This window comes from Macaca mulatta, chromosome 7 (assembly GCF_049350105.2).
Source record: "Macaca mulatta isolate MMU2019108-1 chromosome 7, T2T-MMU8v2.0, whole genome shotgun sequence".
NCBI classification, from domain to species: domain Eukaryota; kingdom Metazoa; phylum Chordata; class Mammalia; order Primates; family Cercopithecidae; genus Macaca; species Macaca mulatta.
The window spans coordinates 42,436,273-42,458,414 of record NC_133412.1 but is presented as its reverse complement, the minus strand read 5'-3'; the positions used below and the strand labels follow the sequence as shown (position 1 = coordinate 42,458,414).

The window sequence follows — 22,142 nt, the reverse complement described above, 5'->3', positions numbered from 1 at the left end:
ATAGAACATAAAAGAAAATACTGACAACATTTCAAAACGCAATCTGAGTTTCATCATTAGTTTCATTCAGTCCTATATAATGAATTCTCCATAGGTGGGTCTTGGGTCAGCAGTCCACATTTGCACAATTACCTGCTTCTAGACAAAGGCATCCTGGAAATCCTGAGATGTAAGTGCTCTGGTACAATGTGCCAGGCATCCATGTGCAGCAGCAAAGTCAGTTTACACAAAGAGGCCTGAACTCCTGAGTTTACTCCCTGCAGTATTGGTAGTTATATGATGATACACTGTCACTCACTGCTGGTGGGAATGTAAAATGGTGTGGCCACTTTGGAAAACAGCTTGTCACTTCTAAGAATTAAAACATAGAGTGGGGCTCAGCAATTCCACTTTTAGGTATATACCCAAGAGAATTGGAAACATATTTCTTTTTTTTTTCCTTTTTCTTTTTTTTTCTTTTTTTTTTTTTTGAGACAGAGTCTCACTTGGTTGCCCAGGCTGGAGTGCATGGCTTGATCTTGGCTCCCTGCAACCTCTGCCTCCCGGGTTCAAGCCATTTTCCTGCCTCAGCCTCCCGAGTAGCTGGGACCACAGTTATGCAGCACCACTCCCAATTAATTTTTGTGTTTTAGTAGAGATGGGGTTTCACCATGTAGGCCAGGCTGGTCTTGAACTCCTGACCTCAAGTGATCCACCTGCCTTGGCCTCCCAAAGTTCTGGGATTACAGGTATGAGCCACCATGCCCAGCCTGGAAACATATTTCCACACAAAAGCTTGCACATGAATGTTCACAGTAGCATTATTCATAATAGCCAACAAGGAGGAACAATTCAAATGTTCAACTTGAGGCAAGATAGGTAGTCAAGGAAGTGACCATGTCCTTGGGATGCGGCAACCGTGGTGACCATACAGTCAACACAAGAAGCCCCAGCATTCACATTGTAGTTCAAGCAAAGCTATCTGCAGTAGGGAATTTCCGCTGTAAAGAGGATGTGCATTTTGGCCAGGCGCTGTGGTGCAGCCTGTAATCCCAGCATTTTGGGAGGCCAAAGCAGGAGGATTGCTTGAGCCCAGGAGCTCGAGACCAGCCTGGGCAACATGGCAAAACCCTGTCTCTACAAAAAAAAATTAGCTGGGCATGGTGGCGCGTGCCTGTAGTTGGAAGGCTGGGGCTGGGGGATCACCTGAGCCTGGGAGGTCGAAGCTGCAGTGAACCGAAATCATGTCCTGGCACTTTACCCTGGGTGACAGAGCAAGACTCTCTCAAAGAAAAAAAAAAAGAGTGCCTGGTACAGCCCCTTCAGCCCCTATCCCTGAGGCTATAAAGTTTTATTTTGATATTTTTTCCAGAAGCCAAGATCTCTGACTTATTATATACAGGGGTCTTTAGGCCAACTGTGAGGAGAGAGCAGAAACCACCTGTTAATGACAAGACTGGGTAGCTCTGGTTTAATTTATTACAGAGTCAGCTAAATCGGATTGGAGGCAAGTAGGATTCCCACACAAAAGCAGGATATAAGCAAATGAGCCTTTCTATAACTCTTACATAAAGACTGAGATGATCATTATCTCCAACAGAGGGATGTATTATAGACCAGAAGGTTTTGGCAGATCTCCAGGGAATGATAATCTTTATTGTAAAATGTAAAGAGGATACCACAGGCACCTCCAACCAACCAAATTATTACACTTCTAGGAAAAATTTTCTTAGAAGTGTATTTATTGATAGCCCTTACATATGAACAGAAATATGCTACCATCCCACACAGGATACATGATATATATTCATAATAACAATCTATACAAAACTTCCTTGGGGTAGCTTCATCCTCTCTTTATCATATTCTGAAGTTGGTAGATAAAGGAAGCTTGCTAGTGAGCAGCTGATTAGAAACTATGAAACTCATCAATTGCATGCAATCGCCCTTCTTTGAGTCCCACCTTGAGGGTAAAGGGTGAGGAAGCAAGGCTATAGCGCTATCTAGTGGCTGTCTAGGAAGTAGCAAAGGTGATTTTGTTTAAAAAAGGACTTCTGTTTTATCGCTGCATATGTGGAAACTGATTTCAGAGAACAGCATCAAAAAGTGTTTTTGGATAAAAACACAGGTGTCCAAGAACAAGAACTGGCCACAGCTGTAGCTATTTTACTAACTAGTCTTTCCTCCTGTTAACAACATACAGCTTTGTTAACACCGTCTAGCGTTTTTGCTGGGGGTAAGGGGTTAGGACTAAAGTTTTTAAGATTTGGTCTCTTTAAGTGTACTTTGAAATATTATTTTGGTTTTCTAGGACGCCCCTCAGCAGCAACGAGGAAATGTCCATATTGTTAGGCTACTTCTCCTACCTGTGCTATATCTGGCTTCTCTTCCTGGGGTTCCCGACACCCCTTAGATGTCCCTTAACCTCTCCAGTCTCTCTCCTCAAGGAGAGAGTCCTGTGGATCCATGCTGCTGCGTGTGGCCTTTCATCCCCAGCCCTGATTTACAGAGAGACTGGACAGGTTAGGGAGTGACATCTACTGGACCACACAGGGCAGTAACAACACAGAGGGCAGATTCCGTCAGAGGCACTGGAGCAAATGAACTATCCGCTACGCTCTGTGACGGGACAGACTGGTGGGCAGCACCTCCTTGCCAGCATCTGGCATCTGATGCAACCACAGGCAGGTGATGGCTGTACCTGGAGTGGCTCGTTAGGAACTGCATCTCAAAAGGCTTCACTGGGCTGTGCCCAGAGGTCAGTTCCTGCCTCTGGCACTGGGCTGACACCTATGTGTAGCAGTCCTTCCCCTGGTCAAATGTGGCATTGCCTCCTAGGCCACAAGCAGGGGTTCTTGTGGACTTAGGCGTTGGACACCTTACCAACCGGAGTTCTGTTCTGTGGTAGTTATCCTCGCCCTGCAGATATAATACCCATATAGTCATGGGGTGGGGTGAGATGATGAGAACAGGAAGTGGAAATGCTTGTTGCCTCCTCCTCCTAAAGTGTACCAAGGTTTACACTTTAGGCAGCATCCAAATTCTCTCTTTTTTTTTTAGATCGAGTCTTGCTCTGTTGCCCAGGTTGGAGTGCAGTAGCATGATCTCGGCTCACTGCAAGCTCCGCCTCCTGGGTTCACGCCAGTCTCCTGCCTCAGTCTCCTGAGTAGCTGAGACTACAGGCACCCGCCACCACGCCTGGCAAATTTTTTGTACTTTTAGTAGAGATGATGTTTCACTGCGTTAGCCAGGATGGCCTCAATCTCATGATCTGCCCACCTCAGCCTCCCAAAGTGCTGGGATTACAGGCGTGAGCCACCGCGCCCGGCCTGCAGCAGCCAAATTCTAAGGTGAAAACCAGATGACTATTTGCATTGTATTTCTAGGTCATGCTGTATGGGAAAAGACCAGTCTTTGAATATTAGAATCACATTCTGCTTACCCTAAGAGAGGATACTGGAACAGAACTTGATCAAGGGAATAGAGGTTTGGGGTTCCATCTCACTCTCCTTCTCATATGTGATCAGATAAGCAAAATTACTGGAATATCTTCCTCTTTGCTTCTCTTTTCTATTCAAAACACATGTGAATTTCTCAATGTCTATGCATACATTAGAAAATCTTCCTCAATAATACCAAACTATGTGAGAAATGGGGGTCCCTACAGAGTATTAAGGGGATACATGGGCTGAGTGTGGTGGCTCATGCCTGTAATCCCAGCACTTTGGGAGGCCGAGGCAGGCGGATCACCCGAGGTCAGGAGTTCGAGACAGCCTGCCCAACATGGCAAAACCCTGTCTCTACTAAAAATACAAAAAATTAGCCAGACGTGGTGGCAGGTGCCTGTAATCACAGCTACTCAGGAGGCTGAGGCAGGAGAATCACTTGAACCCAGGAGGTAGAGGTTGCAGTGAGCCGAGATCACACCACTGCACTCCAGCCTGGGCGACAGAGCAAGACTCTGTCTCAAAAACAAAAACAAAGACAAGAACAACAACAACAACAACAAAAAACAGGGCACATGGAGAAAGAATAAATCTAAAGAGGCAAGAGCTCAAAGCTTCAGGATGAATGTCTGAACTTGGCATTGAAGAATGCATACAATTTAGAGAGGAATGATGTGGGAGGGCAGTCTAGGAAGGAGAGCGTGAGCAAAGGCGCAGTAGCAGGGATGTGCAGAGCTCATAAATTAGGAAAAAGGACTGGTCCAGGGTCACTGGGTTTAAGACTGTGTGATGGGAAAAGGTGGTGAGATGGCCAGGCGCAGTGGTTCATGCCTGTAATCCCAGCACTTTGCGAGGCCAAGGCAGGCAGATCACCTGAGGTCAGGAGTTCAAGACCAGCCTGGTCAACATAGTGAATCCCATATCTACTAAAAATACAAAAATTAGCTAGGCATAGTGGCGCATGTCCCAGCTACTTGGGAAACTGAGGTGGGACAATCACTTGAACCTGGGAAGCGGAGGTTGCAGTGAGCCAAGATCACGTGCTACTGCACTCCAGCCTGGACAACAGAGTAAGACTCTGTCTCAAAAAAAAAAAAAAAAGGGGGGGAGAATTAGATTAGAACAAAATTCGGTTGAGGTCTGTGCTCAGATGCTGTTTCATGGATGTCTGATTCTACTCAAGGACGCTTTGGGGATACAGAATCTAAGCACTAACGGTCCTCAGAGGTCTTCAGGGGATAAGGTTCCCTGTCCATTTTCCCTAGGAATCACCTCTATGGTATCCTTCTGTGTGCAAAGGAACCCACAGGGGAGGAGTAAAGATGGAACCTTCGATTCAGGAAGGTAATTGCAGGCAAGTAACTAAGCCTCAATTTCCTCAGGTGCAAAATGTGGGTAATTGACTTGCTTAATACATAGGATCGCTGTGAAGGCCAAACGGCTAGGATCACAAGCCTTGGAATTACAAGAGTCCCACCTCTGCTCTGTCATTTACTAGCTGTGTGAACCTCATACACTGATAAGTCCTTACTTTCACAGAGCCTCAGATTCTGTTCAGTAACGTGGTTGTAATAGTATTTACCTCCTAAGGTTGACCTGATGATTAACCAGAATAATGAATATAAAATGCTTAGCAAAAACGTACTCAGCAAATACTGGTTATAATGGTTGAGAAAATGACATGCACTACATACATGAGGTTTCATTGTCTGAAACACGTACGATTTGTTACCAAAAGACTTATCCTGGGCCGGCTCAGTGGCTTACGCCTGTAATCTCAGCACTTGGGGAGGCCGAGGCAGGAGGATTGCTTGAGACCTGTGCAACATGGTGAGATACTGTCTCTACAAAAAATCAGCTGACCATGGTGATGTGTGCCTGTACCTCAGCTACTCCGGAAGGTGAGGTGGGAGGATCCCTTGAGCCCAGGAGCAGTGAGGTTGCCGTGAGCCGTGATCGCGCCACAGCACTCCATCCTGGGCGACAGAGCAAGACCCTTTCTGAAAGAAAAAAAAATTTAAAAATAAATAAATAAATAAATGATTTTAAAAAGAAAAGAAAGACTTAATCGGGAGGATTGGCTACATAGTGCAAATAAACAGAACAAAAATCTAGGGCCGCTGTAGCGGGCAAATTCGTTCACCAATTCCAACCAGACCCCGCCTCCAAGCAGGCAAGCCCCGCCTGCCCCAGGCTGCACCCTTGTCCCCGCCCCGACGCGCCTGCGCAGAGCGGGCCGCCGGCAGCCTAGGCGATGAGGGTGTTGGTGCGGCGCTGTTGGGGTCCTCCGCTGGCTCATGGCGCTGGGCGTGGGAGGCCGAGTCCCCAGTGGCGAGCGCTGGCCCGGCTCGGCTGGGAGGACTCCAGAGTCCGCGAGAAGCCTCCCTGGCGGGTGCTCTTCTTCGGCACGGACCAGTTTGCCCGCGAGGCGCTGCGGGCGCTGCACGCCGCCAGGTACCCGGGCCAGGGATCCGGGAACCCGGCCGCTGAAGGCCCCCAGGCGGCGCCCGGGCGGCCGGCCCCGAGGGTTTTGGACTTCTGGTCGCGGAAAGCAGGGGCGCCATAGCGGTGTGGGCCCAGATCTTGGCGTCTCCCGGCGCCCGGAAGGTGCGCCATTCCCGCCGGTCAGCCTTTGGGCGCCCAGTCCCTGCGGTCTGCGACCCCCACTCCCCGCCGCTTCTGTGGGTTCTCCAGACGCCCCGCCACCCACGCTGTGCCTAGCCGGGGCTGGGCGCTCTGCCTGCATCCCCCGGGCCAGTCCCACGGCCTCCCTGCCTGTTTTGCGTGTGGGGAATCCGTGGCTCAGAGAGGTGATGCGATTGCCGAAGGTCATCAGCCGAGGTGGTTCGGACTAAAACCCGGTCCCACTTCAAAGTTCTCCCTGCTTTGCATTTCCTCCTCCTGCCACCTTCCTTAGGCACACCCATGTCTTGCTCTTTTGCTCCCCCTGTGCTCCTTGTATACAAGGACATAGTCCACAAGCTTCCTGTTTTCAAAAGGATAAATTTATAAATCAGAACTGTTAGGTATATATTTAGTATTCATAATATTTAACAAGTCTTGTTTACTGGGAAAGAAAATTATTTGAAATCCAACCAGTCCTGAGAGTCCATGGTATGTGGTGGCAAGACCATATTTACTTCTCTCTTTTTCCCAATTAATGTTTTTTATTTCCCCATTCTGTTTTTTCCTGACGCAGTCCCCCTTCCACTTTTTTTTGTCATCCCTATCTCCTCTTCCCTAGAAATACGTCACTGCAGCCCCTCATGTATTGAATCCTTCGTCAATCCCCTGTGTGGTTTTCCTCCCTCTACACACCCCACTGTGCACACACCCGGCAGGAAACCCTGTGTTCCCTTTGCACATCCTCCATGTGCTGTTGTCACATGCGTCTCTCACTGCATTTATACATTTATACCAACACTTTTGTTTTTGTTTGTTTTTGGGGCGGGGTCTCGCGCTGGTGCAGTGGCCAGCTCATAGCTCACTGCAGCGTCGACCTCAAGGATCAAGCAGTCCTCCCACCTCAGCTTCCAGAGTAGCTAGGACTACGGGCGCGCACCACCATGCCTGATGTTTAAATTTTTTGTAGAGGCGGGTTTTCACCATGTTGTCCAGGCTTATCTCAAACTCCTGGGATCGAGCGATCCTCCCACCTTGGCTTCCCGAAGTGCTGAGATTACAGGCATGAGCCATCATTCCTGGCCTATCCTCATACTTCTGATGATGCTTCACTTGGCAGCTGCATTATTCCTGTGCTTGCTTTATAGTGCCCCAGGACATACTCCTCATAACTCCTCAACATGTGCATACAATACCTGTTTAATAAATATACCCCCCTGGGTACTAGAATACTATGCCGTAGGTAAAAAGTATGAGGTAGTGCTACATGTACTGCCGTGGAATGATGCCCATGTTATGTATTTTTGTTTTTTAAAAAGTAGTGTGATGATATCATGGTTATGGTAAAAAAAAAAAAAAAAAAAGTTCCATAGATTCAAAGGATATACAGTGAAAAGTTACTTCCTTCCGCCTCTCTTTAGTAGTTCCCAGTTCCTTTATCCAGAGACAGCCACTGTTTTCAGTTCCTTCTAGAAATGTTCAGTGCAAATACGAGTATATGTATATGTAACCCATTTTTCAAGAAGACTCACATCATGGCATAAATAGCATTGTTAAGAGGAAAAAAATGCAAAGCAGTATGTAACATCCCAATTGTGTAAAGTATCCATACTATATATGTTTCTGTATGCACAGGAAATCCCTAGAATGATACTGTTCAAACAGTAGCCACTAGCCATGTGTCGCTCTTTACATTTTAAGTAATGAAAATTAAATAAAAAATGAAAACTGAGGCCGGGCATGGTGGTTCACGCGTATAATCCCAGCACTTTGGGAGGTGGAGGCAGACGGATGACTTGAGGTCAGGAGTTTGAGACCAGCCTGGCCAACCTGGGGAAACCCCACCTCCGCTAAAAAACACAAAAATTAGCTGGGTGTGGTGGTGCATGCCTGTAATCCCAGCTACTTGGGAGACTGAATCAGGAGAATCACTTGAACCACGGGGGCAGAGGTTACAGTGAGCTGAGATCACTCCACTGCACTGCAGCCTGGGTGAGAGAGTGAGACTCCATCTCAAAAAAGAAAAAATGAAAACTCAGTCTCTCACATTAGTTTTAATCATTTAGCCCTAAATGCTTCATGAGTTTAATCATACACATTCTTAGCGATATGTGAAGTCGTTTTAGCTTTGAGTCATTGCCTTAACACTCATACTTTTCTTCCAATCTAACTTAGGGAAAACCAAGAGGAAGAGTTAATCGACAAACTGGAGGTGGTCACAATACCTTCCCTATCACCAAGAGGACTGCCAGTGAAGCAATATGCTGTGCAGTCTCAGCTTCCAATATACGAATGGCCGGACGTGGGATCTGGAGAATATGATGTTGGAGTAGTGGCTTCGTTTGGCCGACTTTTGAGTGAGGCTCTTATTCTTAAATTTCCCTAGTAAGTTTTATTTGTAAGGAAATACAGTATAGAAACCTTGGTCTTTATAAATGGGCCTTGTATCTAAAATGTGATAATTTGAACTCCAGTTATGCTTTCTGTAATTTTTTTTTTTAATTTTTACCATTTTATTTTTGTGTACATGTTTGCTTAAAGTCAATGAATTTCTCTGCCAGGTTCAGGTAACTGAAGGGCCTTTATAAGTAGTTTATATTGTTTAAACCCAAGGTATGCTGCAAACACAGTCTGGAACACAATAAGAAATAACATCTTTCTAAAGACAGGCTTAGACACTTGAATCCAGTAACTTAAGATGTTTCCTTTCTCTGGTAACAGAGTTGATTCATACCAGGCTGCTAGGCCTCCAGTCACAGGTATAGACAAGAAAACAGGGTATAGACCACCAAAAGCAAGACCAACCAATCCATTCTCTGTTATGGTACAGGTTTCACAATTCAAATCACCTGTATTCGAAGGAAAATTTACAAAACTTTTGTAAGCTGTGTTTGTTGTAAGAAAAGGGATCACTGCCATTGGTAAGTCAGCAGCTATAAGAGCCTGTGCCATGTTCAAGACGCATTGAAAAAGACTATTTGCTATGAGGCCACAGAGGGCAGCATTAAATCCAACATATGCTGATCCCTGTTCAGGTAGATTCCGTTCTGCTTGTGGAAGCTGGTTAATTTTTCTGGTTATGACATCAAAAATTGTTAAGTTTTCCTTGATAGTATTGGATTTATGATTTTCCGTCTTGAGCCTTATGCTCTTCTCCCAGCAGCTGGTGTGCCTCCCCAGGTCATCTTCAGCCATGCGGGGGCTCACTGAAGCCTTTGCTCAACTTGCCTGGGTACAGCTGCATTTGGCTGACACATGGCTCGGCCTGATATTTTCTTTTCAAGTACTAAAGAACATTTTATTTGTGGCATGAGTTGTCAAAATGTATTTAATTCCTTATCACCCTCTGTAAGCTTTCATCCACCTTCGTTTAAATTCCATATATATGCTGAAAACACCCAAATTGGTCCCTCTAGCTCAGCTCTGTCCCCAAACTCTAGTCCCCTAATACCTACTGCCTCCACAGCTCTGCTTGGATGTCTGATAGCCGCTTTACATTCAAGATACCCAAAGCATCTCCTAAAATCTTTATCTCAGTAAATGGCTACTCCATCCTTCTAGCTGCTTGCACCAAAATCCTGGAGTCATGCTTGATTTGTTACACCCCCATATCCAATCCATCAGTAAATCCTATTGGCTCTGCCTTCAAAATCTGTGTAGAATCTATCTGTATCTCACTTCCACTGCTGCCACTCTCGCCTACATTACTACAGAAGCCTCCTAACTGGGCCCTTCTTCTGTCCTTGGCCCTCTCAGTCTTTTACCAGTCCAGCAGCCAAAATGATCCTGTATTTGTTTATTTATTTCTTTCTATTTTATTGTTTTTAGAGACAGAGTCTTGCTGTCACCCAGGCTGGAGTACGGTGTTGCTGTCATAGCTCACTGCAGCCCCAGACTCAAGGGATCTTCCTGCCTCAGCCTTCTGAGTAGCTAGGACTATAGGAATGTGCCACCACACCCAGCTCTTTTTTTTTTTTTTTTTTTAGAGACAGGGGTCTCGCTACGTGGCCCAAGCTGGTCTCAAACTCCTGGCTGCATGTAATTTTCCTGCCTTGGCCTACCAAAGTTTTGGGATTACAGGCATGAGCCACTGTACCCTGCCTCAAAGTGATCCTTTTAAAGCATAAGTCAGATCATGTCACTCTGCTCAAAATCCTCTGGTAGTTTTCTGTCTTACTCAGAATAAAAGTTAGGCCAGGCCTAACTGGCCTCCCAGCTGTGCCTTGAACTTGCCGAGCATTTACCTTCTTAGACATCTTTGTACTTAGTGTCCCCTCTGCCTGGAATGCTTTTCTCCCATATATATGCATAGTTATTTCCTTCTTCATGTTCTTGTTCAAGTGAAAGCTTTCTCTGACCACTACTAAAATTGTAATCTGTCCCCCTCATATTCCTCTTTGCTTTATTTTCTCCGTAGCCCTCAGCATCATCTGGCAAAACCTTTTACATAATTTGTTTTTTCTTGCTTATCTCCCACTCTTTGTACATAAATTCCCTGAGGGCAGGCTTTTTTTTTTCCTATCTGGTTCACTGCTGCTTGTATGCCTAACACTTAGAACAGTGCCCACACATAAGTGTGCTCAGTGAATGTTTGTTGGACTGGGCTGAACAGTGAGACTTAGAATATAAGACTTTCTCATATGTACATGCTCCCAAGTGCACAGAATCATGCTGATGGAGGCATCATTAAACTAATGACAGATTAATAAAGTATTTAAATTGCACATGAGTGGATGATAGGTATATTGGGATAAACAGCAAAGGTGAATGGATCATTTGGTGGGAAGCTTATTTTAGGCTGGGCGTGGTGACTCACGCCTGTGATCCCAGCACTTTGGAAGGCCGAGGCAGGTCACTGGAAGCTAGGAGTTGGAGATCACCCTGGGCAACATCCTAAGACCCTATCTCTACAAAAAATAAAAAAGTATCTGGATATGGTGGATGCACTTGTAGTCTCAGCAACTTAGGAGGTTGAGGTGGGAGGATCTCTTGAGCTTGGGAGGTTGAGGCTGCAGTGAGCCATCCAGCCTGGGCAACAGAGTGAGACCCTGTCTCAAAAAAAATTTTTAAATAAAGAAAGAAAAAAAAGAAAAAGCTTATTTTAGGCAGTCTGTATGTAAACCAAGCGAAGTGAGGATAGTTATGTGACTAAACTATAAAATTAGAATTGTTCGTGAGATGCATAATTGGGTTTGAGTTGTTCTCTTGTAGTCATAAATGCATTTTAAAATTTTATTTAAAAACTCCCAGACATCATGGGCTGTTGTAGAACATCTTTTTTGTTGTTTGTTTGAGACAGAGTTTCGCTGTTGTTGCCCATGCTGGAATGCAATGGCGTGATCTCGGCTCACCACAACCTCCGCCTCCCGAGTTCAAGCGATTCTCCTGCCTCAGCCTTCTGAGTAGCTGGGATTGCAAGCATGTGCCACCACACCTGGCTAATTTTGTGTTTTTAGTAGAGACAGGGTTTCTCCATGTTGGTCAGGCTGGTCTCAAACTCCCGATCTCAGGTGATCTGCCCGCTTTGGCCTCCCAAAGTGCAGGGATTACAGGCATGAACCACTGCACCCAGCCAGAACATCTTTAGACAGCGAATAGTTGTCCTGGTTCTGTTTTTAATTAAATTTCATTGGTTTCTTACGATAAGAGAATTAACATCTAACTTTTTTCGTTTCAGGTGATACAAGACTTAGATTTAACTGTCAGTTTTTCCAAATTTCTGGGAAAGTTTCATAATGAAAAGTAGCATAATAGCTTAGGTACTGGTAACAAAGTGGTAAAGCCCACTGACATACTAATTTCTGCATCTTCTAACTCAGTGGCATATTGAATGTCCATCCCAGTTGCCTCCCGAGATGGCGTGGCCCAGCCCCTGTAATCCATACAGTGCTTCATGGAGACACAGTTACTGGAGTAACAATTATGCAAATTAGACCTAAAAGGTAGCGTGTATTTTTCTTTCTTGAGATTTTGTGATTTTAAATGTTGATGTCAGCCTGTTTGGGGGGCAATGGATGAATGGGTGGTGCTCACTAATTTTTGTGACTCCAGAGTGCTTCTGTTTGCTTTTATATCCTTTCTGTTTTCTCCTGGATTCTAACATCAACTATATGTCTTTTGGTATTTATGTAGGGTCTCTTTAAAGTTCATATGAAAATTTTAATTTGTTAATTGAAATCAGTTATATTATTCATACTTGGATTTCTATAAAAGATATTATATAAATGAGAGATGGATTTTTGTATGTTAATTGTTTTGAATCTTGGTTTTGCTGGCCTTGGTTTCTAAACTATGGCCAAAAAATTTTTGGAACCTGAAATGAGAATATATTGTATATCAATATGCAATATAATTGTCCTAAAACATTCATTTTGTCCTGTCATACCTACAGAACAATTTAGAAACAATTTAGAACAATTTTTTAGGAACAATTATTTAGAATTACTTGAGTTTATTCAGTCTCTGCCTGTTACCACCTAATTTCCCCTTAGAAAAGCATAATTCACAAGCTCACAAGAACAACATGGTATCTGGGATTTGCTTTAACTTACTTCAGAAAACAAGAGAGGGAGTAGATGAGACAACAGTGGCAAAACTTTGGTAGTTCTAAAATCTGAGCCAGGCATGGTGGCTCATGCCTGTAATCCTAACACTTTAGGAGGCCGAGGTGGGAAGATCATTTGAGTCCGGGAGTTCGAGACCACCCTGGGCAACATATAAAAAATAAAAAAATTAGCCAGGTGTGGTGGTACACACCTGTAGTCCCAGCTACTCAGGAGGCTGAGGTGAGAGGATCTCTTCAGCCTAGGAGGTTGAGGCTGCAGTGAGGCAAGATCGCGCCATTGCATTCCAGCCTAGGCGATGGAGCAAAAACCTGTCTCAAAAAAAAAAAAATCTGAATGATGTGTATATGATGATTCATTAGACTGTTCACTCTGTTTTTGTGAATGTTTGCAATTTTTCACAATAAACATATTATTAAAGCTCCTAGGTTAGAAATAGAATTAACAAAAACACAAAGCAAAAAAATTTAAATAAAGCATATTTCTCATGAAAACCCATGGCCAGTGTTTACAGAGCTTGATGTAAAATGTCAGACTTGTGGGAGTGCAAATATACTTGCATTTACTTTTTTTTTTTCTTGAAGTGAAGTCTCACTCTGTCACCCAGGCTGGAATGTAGTGCAGTGATCTCAGCTCACTGCAACCTCTGCTTCCCAGGTTCAAGCGATTCTCCTGCTGCAGCCTCCCGAGTAGCTAGGACTACAGGCACACGCCACCACACCCAGCTAATTTTTTGTATTTTTAGTAGAGATAGGGTTTCAGCATGTTGGCCAGGATGGTCTCGATCTCTTGAACTCGTGATCCGCCCACTTCGGTCTCTCAAAGTGCCGTGATTACAGGCATGAGCCACCGCGCCTGGCCCTACTTATAATCACCCATGGTGATAATCTAGGCAAAATTCTTATCCTTTGAGGAAGGGACTATAGAAAGAAATAATTATGAATATCCTAACTGTACTTCATGGAAAATAAATTCTTTGCCTTATGCTTTTCTTTTTTTTTTTTTTTTTTTTTTTTTTTGAGGTGGAGTCTCGCTCTGTCGCCCAGGCTGGAGTGCAGTGGCCGGATCTCAGCTCACTGCAAGCTCCGCCTCCCGGATTTACGCCATTCTCCTGCCTCAGCCTCCTGAGTAGCTGGGACTACAGGCGCCCGCCACCTCGCCCGGCTAGTTTTTTGTATTTTTTAGTAGAGACGGGGTTTCACTGTGTTAGCCAGGATGGTCTCGATCTCCTGACCTCGTGATCCGCCCGTCTTGGCCTCCCAAAATGCTGGGATTACAGGCTTGAGCCACCGCGCCCAGCCTATGCTTTTCATATACAGAGATTTTTTTCATGCTATTACTGATGGTATAATTTTTCTGTAATTGTAATTAAATTCCTGATATGCAACTGTATTCTTTCTTTGCTTTAGGAAAAAAATTTAGACTCTAAATACAGGCCATATTTTGTTTTCCCATCTTTCTTTTTTTTTTTTTTTTGAGACGGAGTCTCGCTCTGTCGCACAGGCTGGAGTGCAGTGGCCGGATCTCAGCTCACTGCAAGCTCCGCCTCCCGGGTTCACGCCATTCTCCTGCCTCAGCCTCCAGAGTAGCTGGGACTACAGGCGCCCGCCACCTCGCCCGGCTAGTTTTTTGTATTTTTTAGTAGAGACGGGGTTTCACCGGGTTAGCCAGGATGGTCTCGATCTCCTGACCTTGTGATCCGCCCGTCTCGGCCTCCCAAAGTGCTGGGATTACAGGCTTGAGCCACTGCGCCCGGCTGTTTTCCCATCTTTCAAACTGACGTATCTTCCTTGCTAATGGCTAACAGCCAAATTAATAGCCGGTATAAACTATCTTTATTTATTTATTTATTTTTTAAGAGATAAGGGCTAGCTGTGTTGCCCAGGCTGGTCTCAAACTCCAGGGATCAAGCAATTCTGCTGCCTCAGCCTCCTGAGCAACTGGGACTGTAGGCATGCAGACCGCTGTACCCAGCTTGTGTCTTTTTGTGTGTAGACAAACATTGATTCAGGAAATAGTAATCATTGTTATTTACTTTTGATTTTTTGCTAGGTTTGATGTAGGTCCAATTCTTAAACAAGAAACTATTCCTGTGCCACCCAAGAGCACTGCAAAGGAATTGGAAGCAGTGTTGTCACGACTGGGTGCCAACATGGTAAAATTCTACTGCTTTTTACTCATTTAGTGGGTTTCCTAAGTGGTTATGAAAAGAAGAACAATTTTGTGACTTCTAATTTTCTTGAAAACAAAAAAGGGTAGTTTCTGTCTTTGGCGTCCTAAAACTTAGCCTGGCATTTGTGATCTTATGTAAATCTTTGAGAATTTTACGAGGGGTAAGTACTAAATAAAGGCTTTCGAGTGAGACAGGTGATCTTATATGGCCTACTACATGTCATAGTGTGGCCTTAGACTATTCTTCCCAATTTCAGTCTTCACACTTTCCTATGTATACCTTGCATCCCCGTCAGAATGAACTAACAGCAACTTCCTAAGCGACTCTTAACTTTCCTTGCATTTCTTTGCCTGGCTTCAGTCATTTATGCTAGAATTCTGCTGACCGTTCTACCTGTAGATGATCTTTCTTCTCTCTGTGGCTTTGTATATATAGCTCATTGAGACTGCATGAGTAGCGTCAGGGTAAATGTTTAATGACTAAATTTATGTTTTCCATATGAACGGGTTAATTTTATACAGAGGAATATTTTTTTTTTCCCCACCTGTATAGATGGTGTTTCCTATTCTAGGCACTTACCTCACAAATGATCTTAATGATAGTGACTGCCATTTATTGAACATTGGCTTGTGTACTACGACTGTTCTAGATACTCTGTGGACTTTTTTTTTACCCTCCCAACTTTGAGGTAGTTGTTGCTGTTGATTGTTTCACAGATGATGACATCGAAGGCCAGAGACAAGCTAAATAACTTTTCCACAAAGAGACAGCTGGTAGGTGGTGGAACTAGGACTTGAACCCAGAGCTAGGTGACTCCATAGTACATTCTCTTATGAGATTTCACTGCCTTTTTACCCATGGGGTGAGAGTGTGTATAGCCAAGCACGGGCTCTCCCGATGCCAAAGCTTCCACAGCATTCTCTAGAAGTGAATCAATGACCTGTGTCTACAGACAGCAGAATCTCTACTGAGGTTTCCCCAAGTAGACACCTATCCTCACAGCTTAAGCCAATGTACTACCTTGCCCTGCCACATAGATCTTTTAAAGTTATAGGTTCAGCCTTGAAGAGCCAATAGTAAAGAAAAAAATTTTTTAAATTGAAAAACAGAAAAAGAAAAAAAAGAAAGTTACAGGTTATTTCATGGTACTGAATTGTAATGTGTTTCTGCTTTTGTTCTTATGTTCATTTTGTTCTTATGTTCATTCTTATGTTCATTCTCTTTTTTTTTTGTAGCTCATTTCAGTTTTGAAAAATTTGCCTGAAAGTCTGAGCAATGGAAGGCAGCAGCCAACAGAGGGGGCGACTTATGGTGAGTGGGGGCTGCAGACTCTCACATCTTTCTAAAGGTTCTGCTTGTCATGATAGCATCTGAACATTCTGACTTCTTAGCTGTACTTTTCCCTTAATTTTGATTGAGTGCCCACTTTTATGTGCTTTTCCACAGAATGGTAGAAAGCATTCTTTCTCCCTCTTAGCATATAGCCTCATGAAGGATTAAGCATTTTTTCCCAAATTTTTGATTTTGAAAATATTAAATAGAAAGACTGGTATAATAAACACCAGTTTACCCCAGAGTCAACAATTATTAATGTTTGTCCATATTTTCTTTCTTTCTATGTATTTAGTATGTGTATTTTAAATTTTGCTTATTCATTTGGAAGTATGAATCATGATCTTTCATTTCTAAGTAGTGTGCTTTTCCTAAGAAACATGAACAATTTCGTAATAGCATCCAATGTTCAATTCATCTTTAAGTGTTCCTAATTGTCTAAAAATTTATTTTATAGTTGTTTTATTTTTGAAACTAGGATTTAGTTGTAATTAGTTGTTATGTCTCTTTAGTTTCTAAAAAAGATTCCTCTTTTTTTCCTCGCTGTATGTCATTGACTTTTTGAAGAGACCAGGCCAGTTATTTGATTTGTTTGTTTTCTTCCAGTGTTGTTTAACTTGTTCCCTATCACTTATATTTCCTATAATTAGTTCTAAAGGTTTGGCTGGATTCAGGCTGAAAGTTTTTGGAAAGAGTGTGTTTCAGTGACGTTTGTTTTCTTCTTTTTTTTTTTTTAGTAGAGTTAGGAGTATAAACATTTGTTTCAGTTTTTTAATTTTAGGGATTACTTTTTATTTTTCTTTATGATTAAATGTTATTTTTTGAATATATAAAACATATAGCTGATTCAAAAGTTAATATACCTAGAGAAGTCTTACTTTTGTCCCCTGCAGTCTTAAGGTACCACTTGAGTAAGCCAAGGTATCAGGTTTTACTAAAGCAAGTGAAGCTAAGTTTGATCACTTGGTTGAGATGGTGACCACCAGATCTTTCCAGTGTTAAGATGTGTTTTCCCTTTTGCAATTAGCAGGTAATCTGTGGGGTAATACTCTGGCACTGTGCAGATATCCTGTTCACCAACAACCTTTCACATGATGGTTTTAGTACAGTTTGATATTCCTTGCCCAAATGAATTATTTCACTATGGATTACAAAATGGCAATTTTCTAATTCCTTTTACATTTAATAGCTGGTATTGTTCTGGAAAGAAGAGTTTTTCCTCATTAATTGGAGATGAATTTTAGTTAATCCTAAAATGGGGACAGGGGCTTAATTCTTTCTTTAATTAGCATAAGAAGTTGATGCCATTAATTGCCTTCAGTTTTGGTGTCAGATGTGTTCTTTTTAGTATCATTTGACACGTAGATTTTCACTGATTGTGTTTTACAGTCGTAATTCTTTGTATTGATCGAATTTCCCGTATTGCCCAGTGGGAGCCCCTTAAATTTGGCTCCTACATTCTGTTAACACTCTTCATTTCCCACTAGTCTGGAGTGCGTCCTTGCTTCCACCACAGTAATGTCCCAGGCTCCCCTATGTGTCCTCTGGCCCACATTGAAATCTACCAGTGTGATTTCCAGGGAGCTCTTGTTCATTTTAGTGGGGTCAATAGTTAGAGATCATCTGATACAACAGTGTGTGGCAAGATAAGATATCAGTGGACAAAACTAGAAATTACATTTTTAAAAAATATTTAAGCTTACATTGTTTATGATTCAAATTTATCATTAAAGGGTTTTCCTTATATTTTCTCACACTATCTTTTTTTAAATATTAACCTATTTATTTGCTATTCATAACATCGTTTCAGCATTACAGTACCAGTATTACTACTAACAGTAAAAATAGTAAGATTTAAGATTTCTTTGCAGTTTTCCTTTTTGAGCCTTAGAATATATCCTAAGGATATACAGTCAGATTACTGCCTTCAAAACTTCCTGGTAATGGTTATTTTTTCCATGTGGTTTTGTTACCTAGTTTCATACATAGTTTAGTTTCAGTTGTTTTTTTTTTTTTACTTTTTTATTTTAAGGGTTGCTTTATTTTCTTTTATGATTAAATTTTATTTTTTGAATGCATAAAATGTTTACATGCTTCAAAAGTTAAAACAGCTTAGAAAGGTATACTCATAGAAGTCCTACTTCAGTCTTTCTATCTCATCTAACCCGTATTCCTCCCTCTATAGGTAACATTTTTATTAGCTTCTGATTTAGTCTTCCAGTGTTTCCTTTTGCCAAAATAAGCAAACACATACATAGTGTTATTTTTTATTTTTCCTTCACAAAAGGTGGCATAAAATACATATTCTTCTATGCCTTTGTTTTTTCACTTAATAGTGTATCTTGGCGACTACTTCCTATTAGTAAGAAGAGATTTTCCTCTTTCTTGCTTGCTTTTTTTTAGATTGAGTCTCTGTTACCTAGGCTGGAGTGCAGAAGTGTGGTCATGGCTTACTACAGTCTCAAACTCCCAGTCTCAAGCAGTCCTCCCACCTCAGCCTCCCGAGTAGCTGGGACTGCAGGTACATTCCACCATGCCTGGCTAATTTTTTAATTTGTTGCAGAGACAAGTTCTAACTGTTTTGCTCAGGTTGGTCTTGAACTCCTAGACTCAAGCCATCCTCCTGCCTTGGCCTCCCAAAGGCATGCCTGGCCTCCTTTTTGTTTTTTTATGATGGCATAGTTCTCAGTTATGTAAATATATCATAATTTACCCAACAGATGTCTGATTGGTGGGCATTTGGGTTATTTCCAATCTTTTGCTATTTCAAATAATAGTACTAGTAAGATTAGGAAGATAACATGCACATAGTTATTTGTAATAGTATAGTAAAACTACGTGGAGTAGTTTTAATGTACCTTATTCTTGTCAGTAATGTTGAAGATCTTTTCATATATTTAAGAACTATTTGCATTTCTTTTTTCTGGGTAGTGTTATATCTTTTGCCCATTTTCCTATCAACATTTTGGTCTTTTTCTTTTCCGTTTTTTGAGTACTTATATTTCATAATAGAGAGATTAGTCCTCTCTGAGATAATTTGCAAATTCGGTTTGTCATTTGTTTTTTGATTTAACTTATGGCATTTCTTTTTGTCTCATTAAAAAAAAAAAGTTTATTTTGGCTAGGCATGGTAGCTCACGCATCTAATCCTAGCACTTTGGGAGGATGAGGCAGGTGGATCACTTAAGGTTAGGAGTTCAAGACCAGCCTGGCAAACATGGCGAAACCCCTTCTCTACTAAAAATACAAAAAATTAGCCAGGCATGGTAGTGCATGCCTGTAGTCCCAGCTACTCGAGAGGCTGAGAGAGAATCTCTTGAGCCTGGGAGGTGGAGGTTGCAGTGAGCTGAGATCATGCCACTGCACTCCAGCCTGGGTAACAGCAAAACCCTGTCTCAAAAAAAAAAGTTTAGTCTCATTTCATAGTTAGAAGGGTATTTTCTACTCCCAGGATGTGAAGAAGTTCACCCATGTTTTCTTTTAGTATTTATGTGATTATTTATGTATTATTTTTACTTGATATATGGAAAATTTTGAACATATAGAAAAGTCGAGAGATTAGAATGAATTCTCTGGTATCTCTTACTTAGTATCAATAGCTATCAATTCATGGACATTGACCCTGATGTTCATTTTTGCTCTTGGCTTTATCTTGTAGCCCCTAAGATTTCTGCTGGTACCAGTTGTGTAAAATGGGAGGAACAAACTTCAGAACAAATATTCAGACTTTACCGTGCCATTGGAAATATAGTAAGTTGGGAAGTCAGGTTGCAGTTTTGCCTAGTTGGTTTTCTATGTGTGTAATTTGCTTTCTAAATATTTTTATTTAGGAATAATCCCAAATGTATCCCAAATAAAAGGTTTATCTTAGGAACAAAACCTAGGAAACATGAAATTTATTCTTAAAAATTCTTTCAACTGTTTAAAGTGTTTATAGAGACCTTAGAATTCACAAAGCACTTTTAAATATATGTATATTGCAGTTTCACATAACCAGGTTTTACTATCCTACTTCATAGGTGAGGGGAAAGAAAATGAGATGACTAACAGGAATGTCCAGTCACTAAATAATGAACTTAAATCTTCTCACTCCTAATCCTGTGTTTTTTCCAATATGTCTTTCTGCCTTTGGCCAATGTTTTACAATCAGATTGTTAAATCATTGATTTCTACATATGGTACACCAAGTGTAGTAATATAACAGTTTGTTCAAATGTCTGAGTTAAATTCTCAGTTCATTGATAAATTTGTGGGGTTTTTTTCTTTCATTCCAATAGCTACTTGTGTTATAAGAACACTGGGCTTACCGTGTGTGTGTGTGTGTGTGTGTGTGTGTGTGTGTGTGTGTGTGTGTTTGTGTTTTGTTTTATTTTTTGAGACAGGGTCTGGCTCTGTCACCCAGGCCTGGAGTACAGTGGCGAAACCTTGGCTCACTGCCACCTCTGCCTCCCAGGCTCAAGTGAGCCTCCTGTGACAGCCCTTGAGTAGCTGCAACCACAGGCGCACACCCCCACACCTGGCTAAATTTGTATTTTTTTGTAGAGACGGGGTTTTGCCATGTTGCCCAGGCTGGTCTTGAACTCCTGAACTCAAGTGATCTGCTCTCCTCAGCCTCCCAAAGTGCTGGGGTTACAGGCATGAGCCACTGTGCCTGGCCAAGTGTGTGGTTTTTAATGGACCATCTCTGTTATTAATGTTGGGTAAAATGGGGAACGACCATTGGATATCTATAGCATGCTAAATTCTTCAGTAAGGAGGATCACAGACTTATGTTATAGTTATTATCATCCCATTTTTTTTTTTTTTTTTTTGAGACGGAGTCTCACGCTGTTGCCCAGGCTGGAGTGCAGTGGCGCGATCTCGGCTCACTGCAAGCTCCGCCTCCCGGGTTCACGCCATTCTCCTGCCTCAGCCTCCTGAGTAGCTAGGACTACAGGCGCCCGCCACCGCGCCCGGCTAATTTTTTGTATTTTTAGTAGAGACGGGGTTTCACTGTGGTCTCGATCTCCTGACCTTGTGATCCGCCCGCCTCGGCCTCCCAAAGTGCTGGGATTACAGGCTTGAGCCACCGCGCCCGGCCTATCATCCCATTTTAAAGTTGAAGAAATTGAGGCTTAAAGTAGATGATGAATTGTTATTAAGTGTTACTCAATGTCGTGTTGCTAGTTAATGAAAGTCAGTGTCAGGTTTTGAACGAGATCTGTCTTACTTCAAATCCTATCATTTTCCTGCTGCCACAGAGTGGCATCAGGAAACAAGGACTATAGGGCCAGACAGAGCTGGGTTCCATCTTGACTCTGCTACTTCCTAACTTTGTAGACTCAGGAAAGTTATTTAACCTCCGAGCTTTAGTTTGTTCATTGGAATATCAGGGCTGGTATAATGTATTTACAGTATCTTGTACAGTATCTGGCACACAATAGGTACTCATTAAATGATAGCTGCTATTATTCATTCATTCATTAAACAAAATATTTATTGAAGGCCTATTATGTGTCAAGCAATGTACTAGGTATTATAGATACAGGTGGTGTGGGAGGACAGACAACAAATAAGCAAAAAAAAAAAAAAAAAAATCAGGCCAGGCATGGTGGCTCATGCCTGTAATCCCAGCACTTTGGGAGGCTGAGGCAGATGCATCATCTGAGGTCAGGAGTTTGAGACCAGACTGACCAACATGATGAAACCCTGTCTGTACTAAAAACACGCAAAATAATTAGCTGGGTGTAGTGGCATGTGCCTATAATCCCAGCTACTAGGAAGGCTGAGGGAGGAGAATTGCTTGAACCTAGGAGGCAGAGGTTGCTGTGAGCCGAGATCATGCCACTGCACTCCAGCCTGGGCAACAGAGCAAGACTCTGTCTCAAAAGGAAAGAAAAAAAGACCGGGCACGGTGGCTCACACCTGTAATCTCAACACTTTGGCAGGCCAAGGCAGGCGGATCACCTGAGGTCAGGAGTTCGAGACCAGCCTGACCAACATGGAGAAACCCTGTCTGTATTAAAAATACAAAAAAATTAGCCAGGC

The 22,142-nt window shown here is 42.5% G+C and overlaps 1 protein-coding gene and 1 pseudogene across 4 annotated transcripts in view; one reads left to right on the top strand and one right to left on the bottom strand.

Moving 5' to 3' along the window:
• Positions 1–22,142, top strand: part of MTFMT (mitochondrial methionyl-tRNA formyltransferase) — a 45,099-nt gene that overhangs the window by 11,048 nt on the left and 11,909 nt on the right. For 2 of the 3 annotated variants that reach the window (XR_001445942.3, XM_015142472.3), the window contains exons 1-6: positions 5,654–5,879; positions 8,223–8,432; positions 11,867–11,989; positions 14,663–14,765; positions 16,019–16,094; positions 19,774–19,865. Coding sequence is in view for 2 of the 3 variants with exons in the window: in XM_015142472.3 (XP_014997958.3) it covers positions 5,680–5,879; positions 8,223–8,432; positions 11,867–11,989; positions 14,663–14,765; positions 16,019–16,094; positions 19,774–19,865 (804 nt within the window). In the remaining variant the exon portion in view is untranslated. Of the gene's footprint in view, positions 1–5,653; positions 5,880–8,222; positions 8,433–11,866; positions 11,990–14,662; positions 14,766–16,018; positions 16,095–19,773; positions 19,866–22,142 lie in introns of those variants that run through there. The other variant, XM_077939586.1, reaches the window with a different exon arrangement.
• LOC144329928 (transmembrane protein 126A pseudogene) lies at positions 8,448–11,136 on the bottom strand (annotated as a pseudogene). Its single transcript, XR_013395674.1, has one exon. The product of XR_013395674.1 is annotated as a transmembrane protein 126A pseudogene (transcript).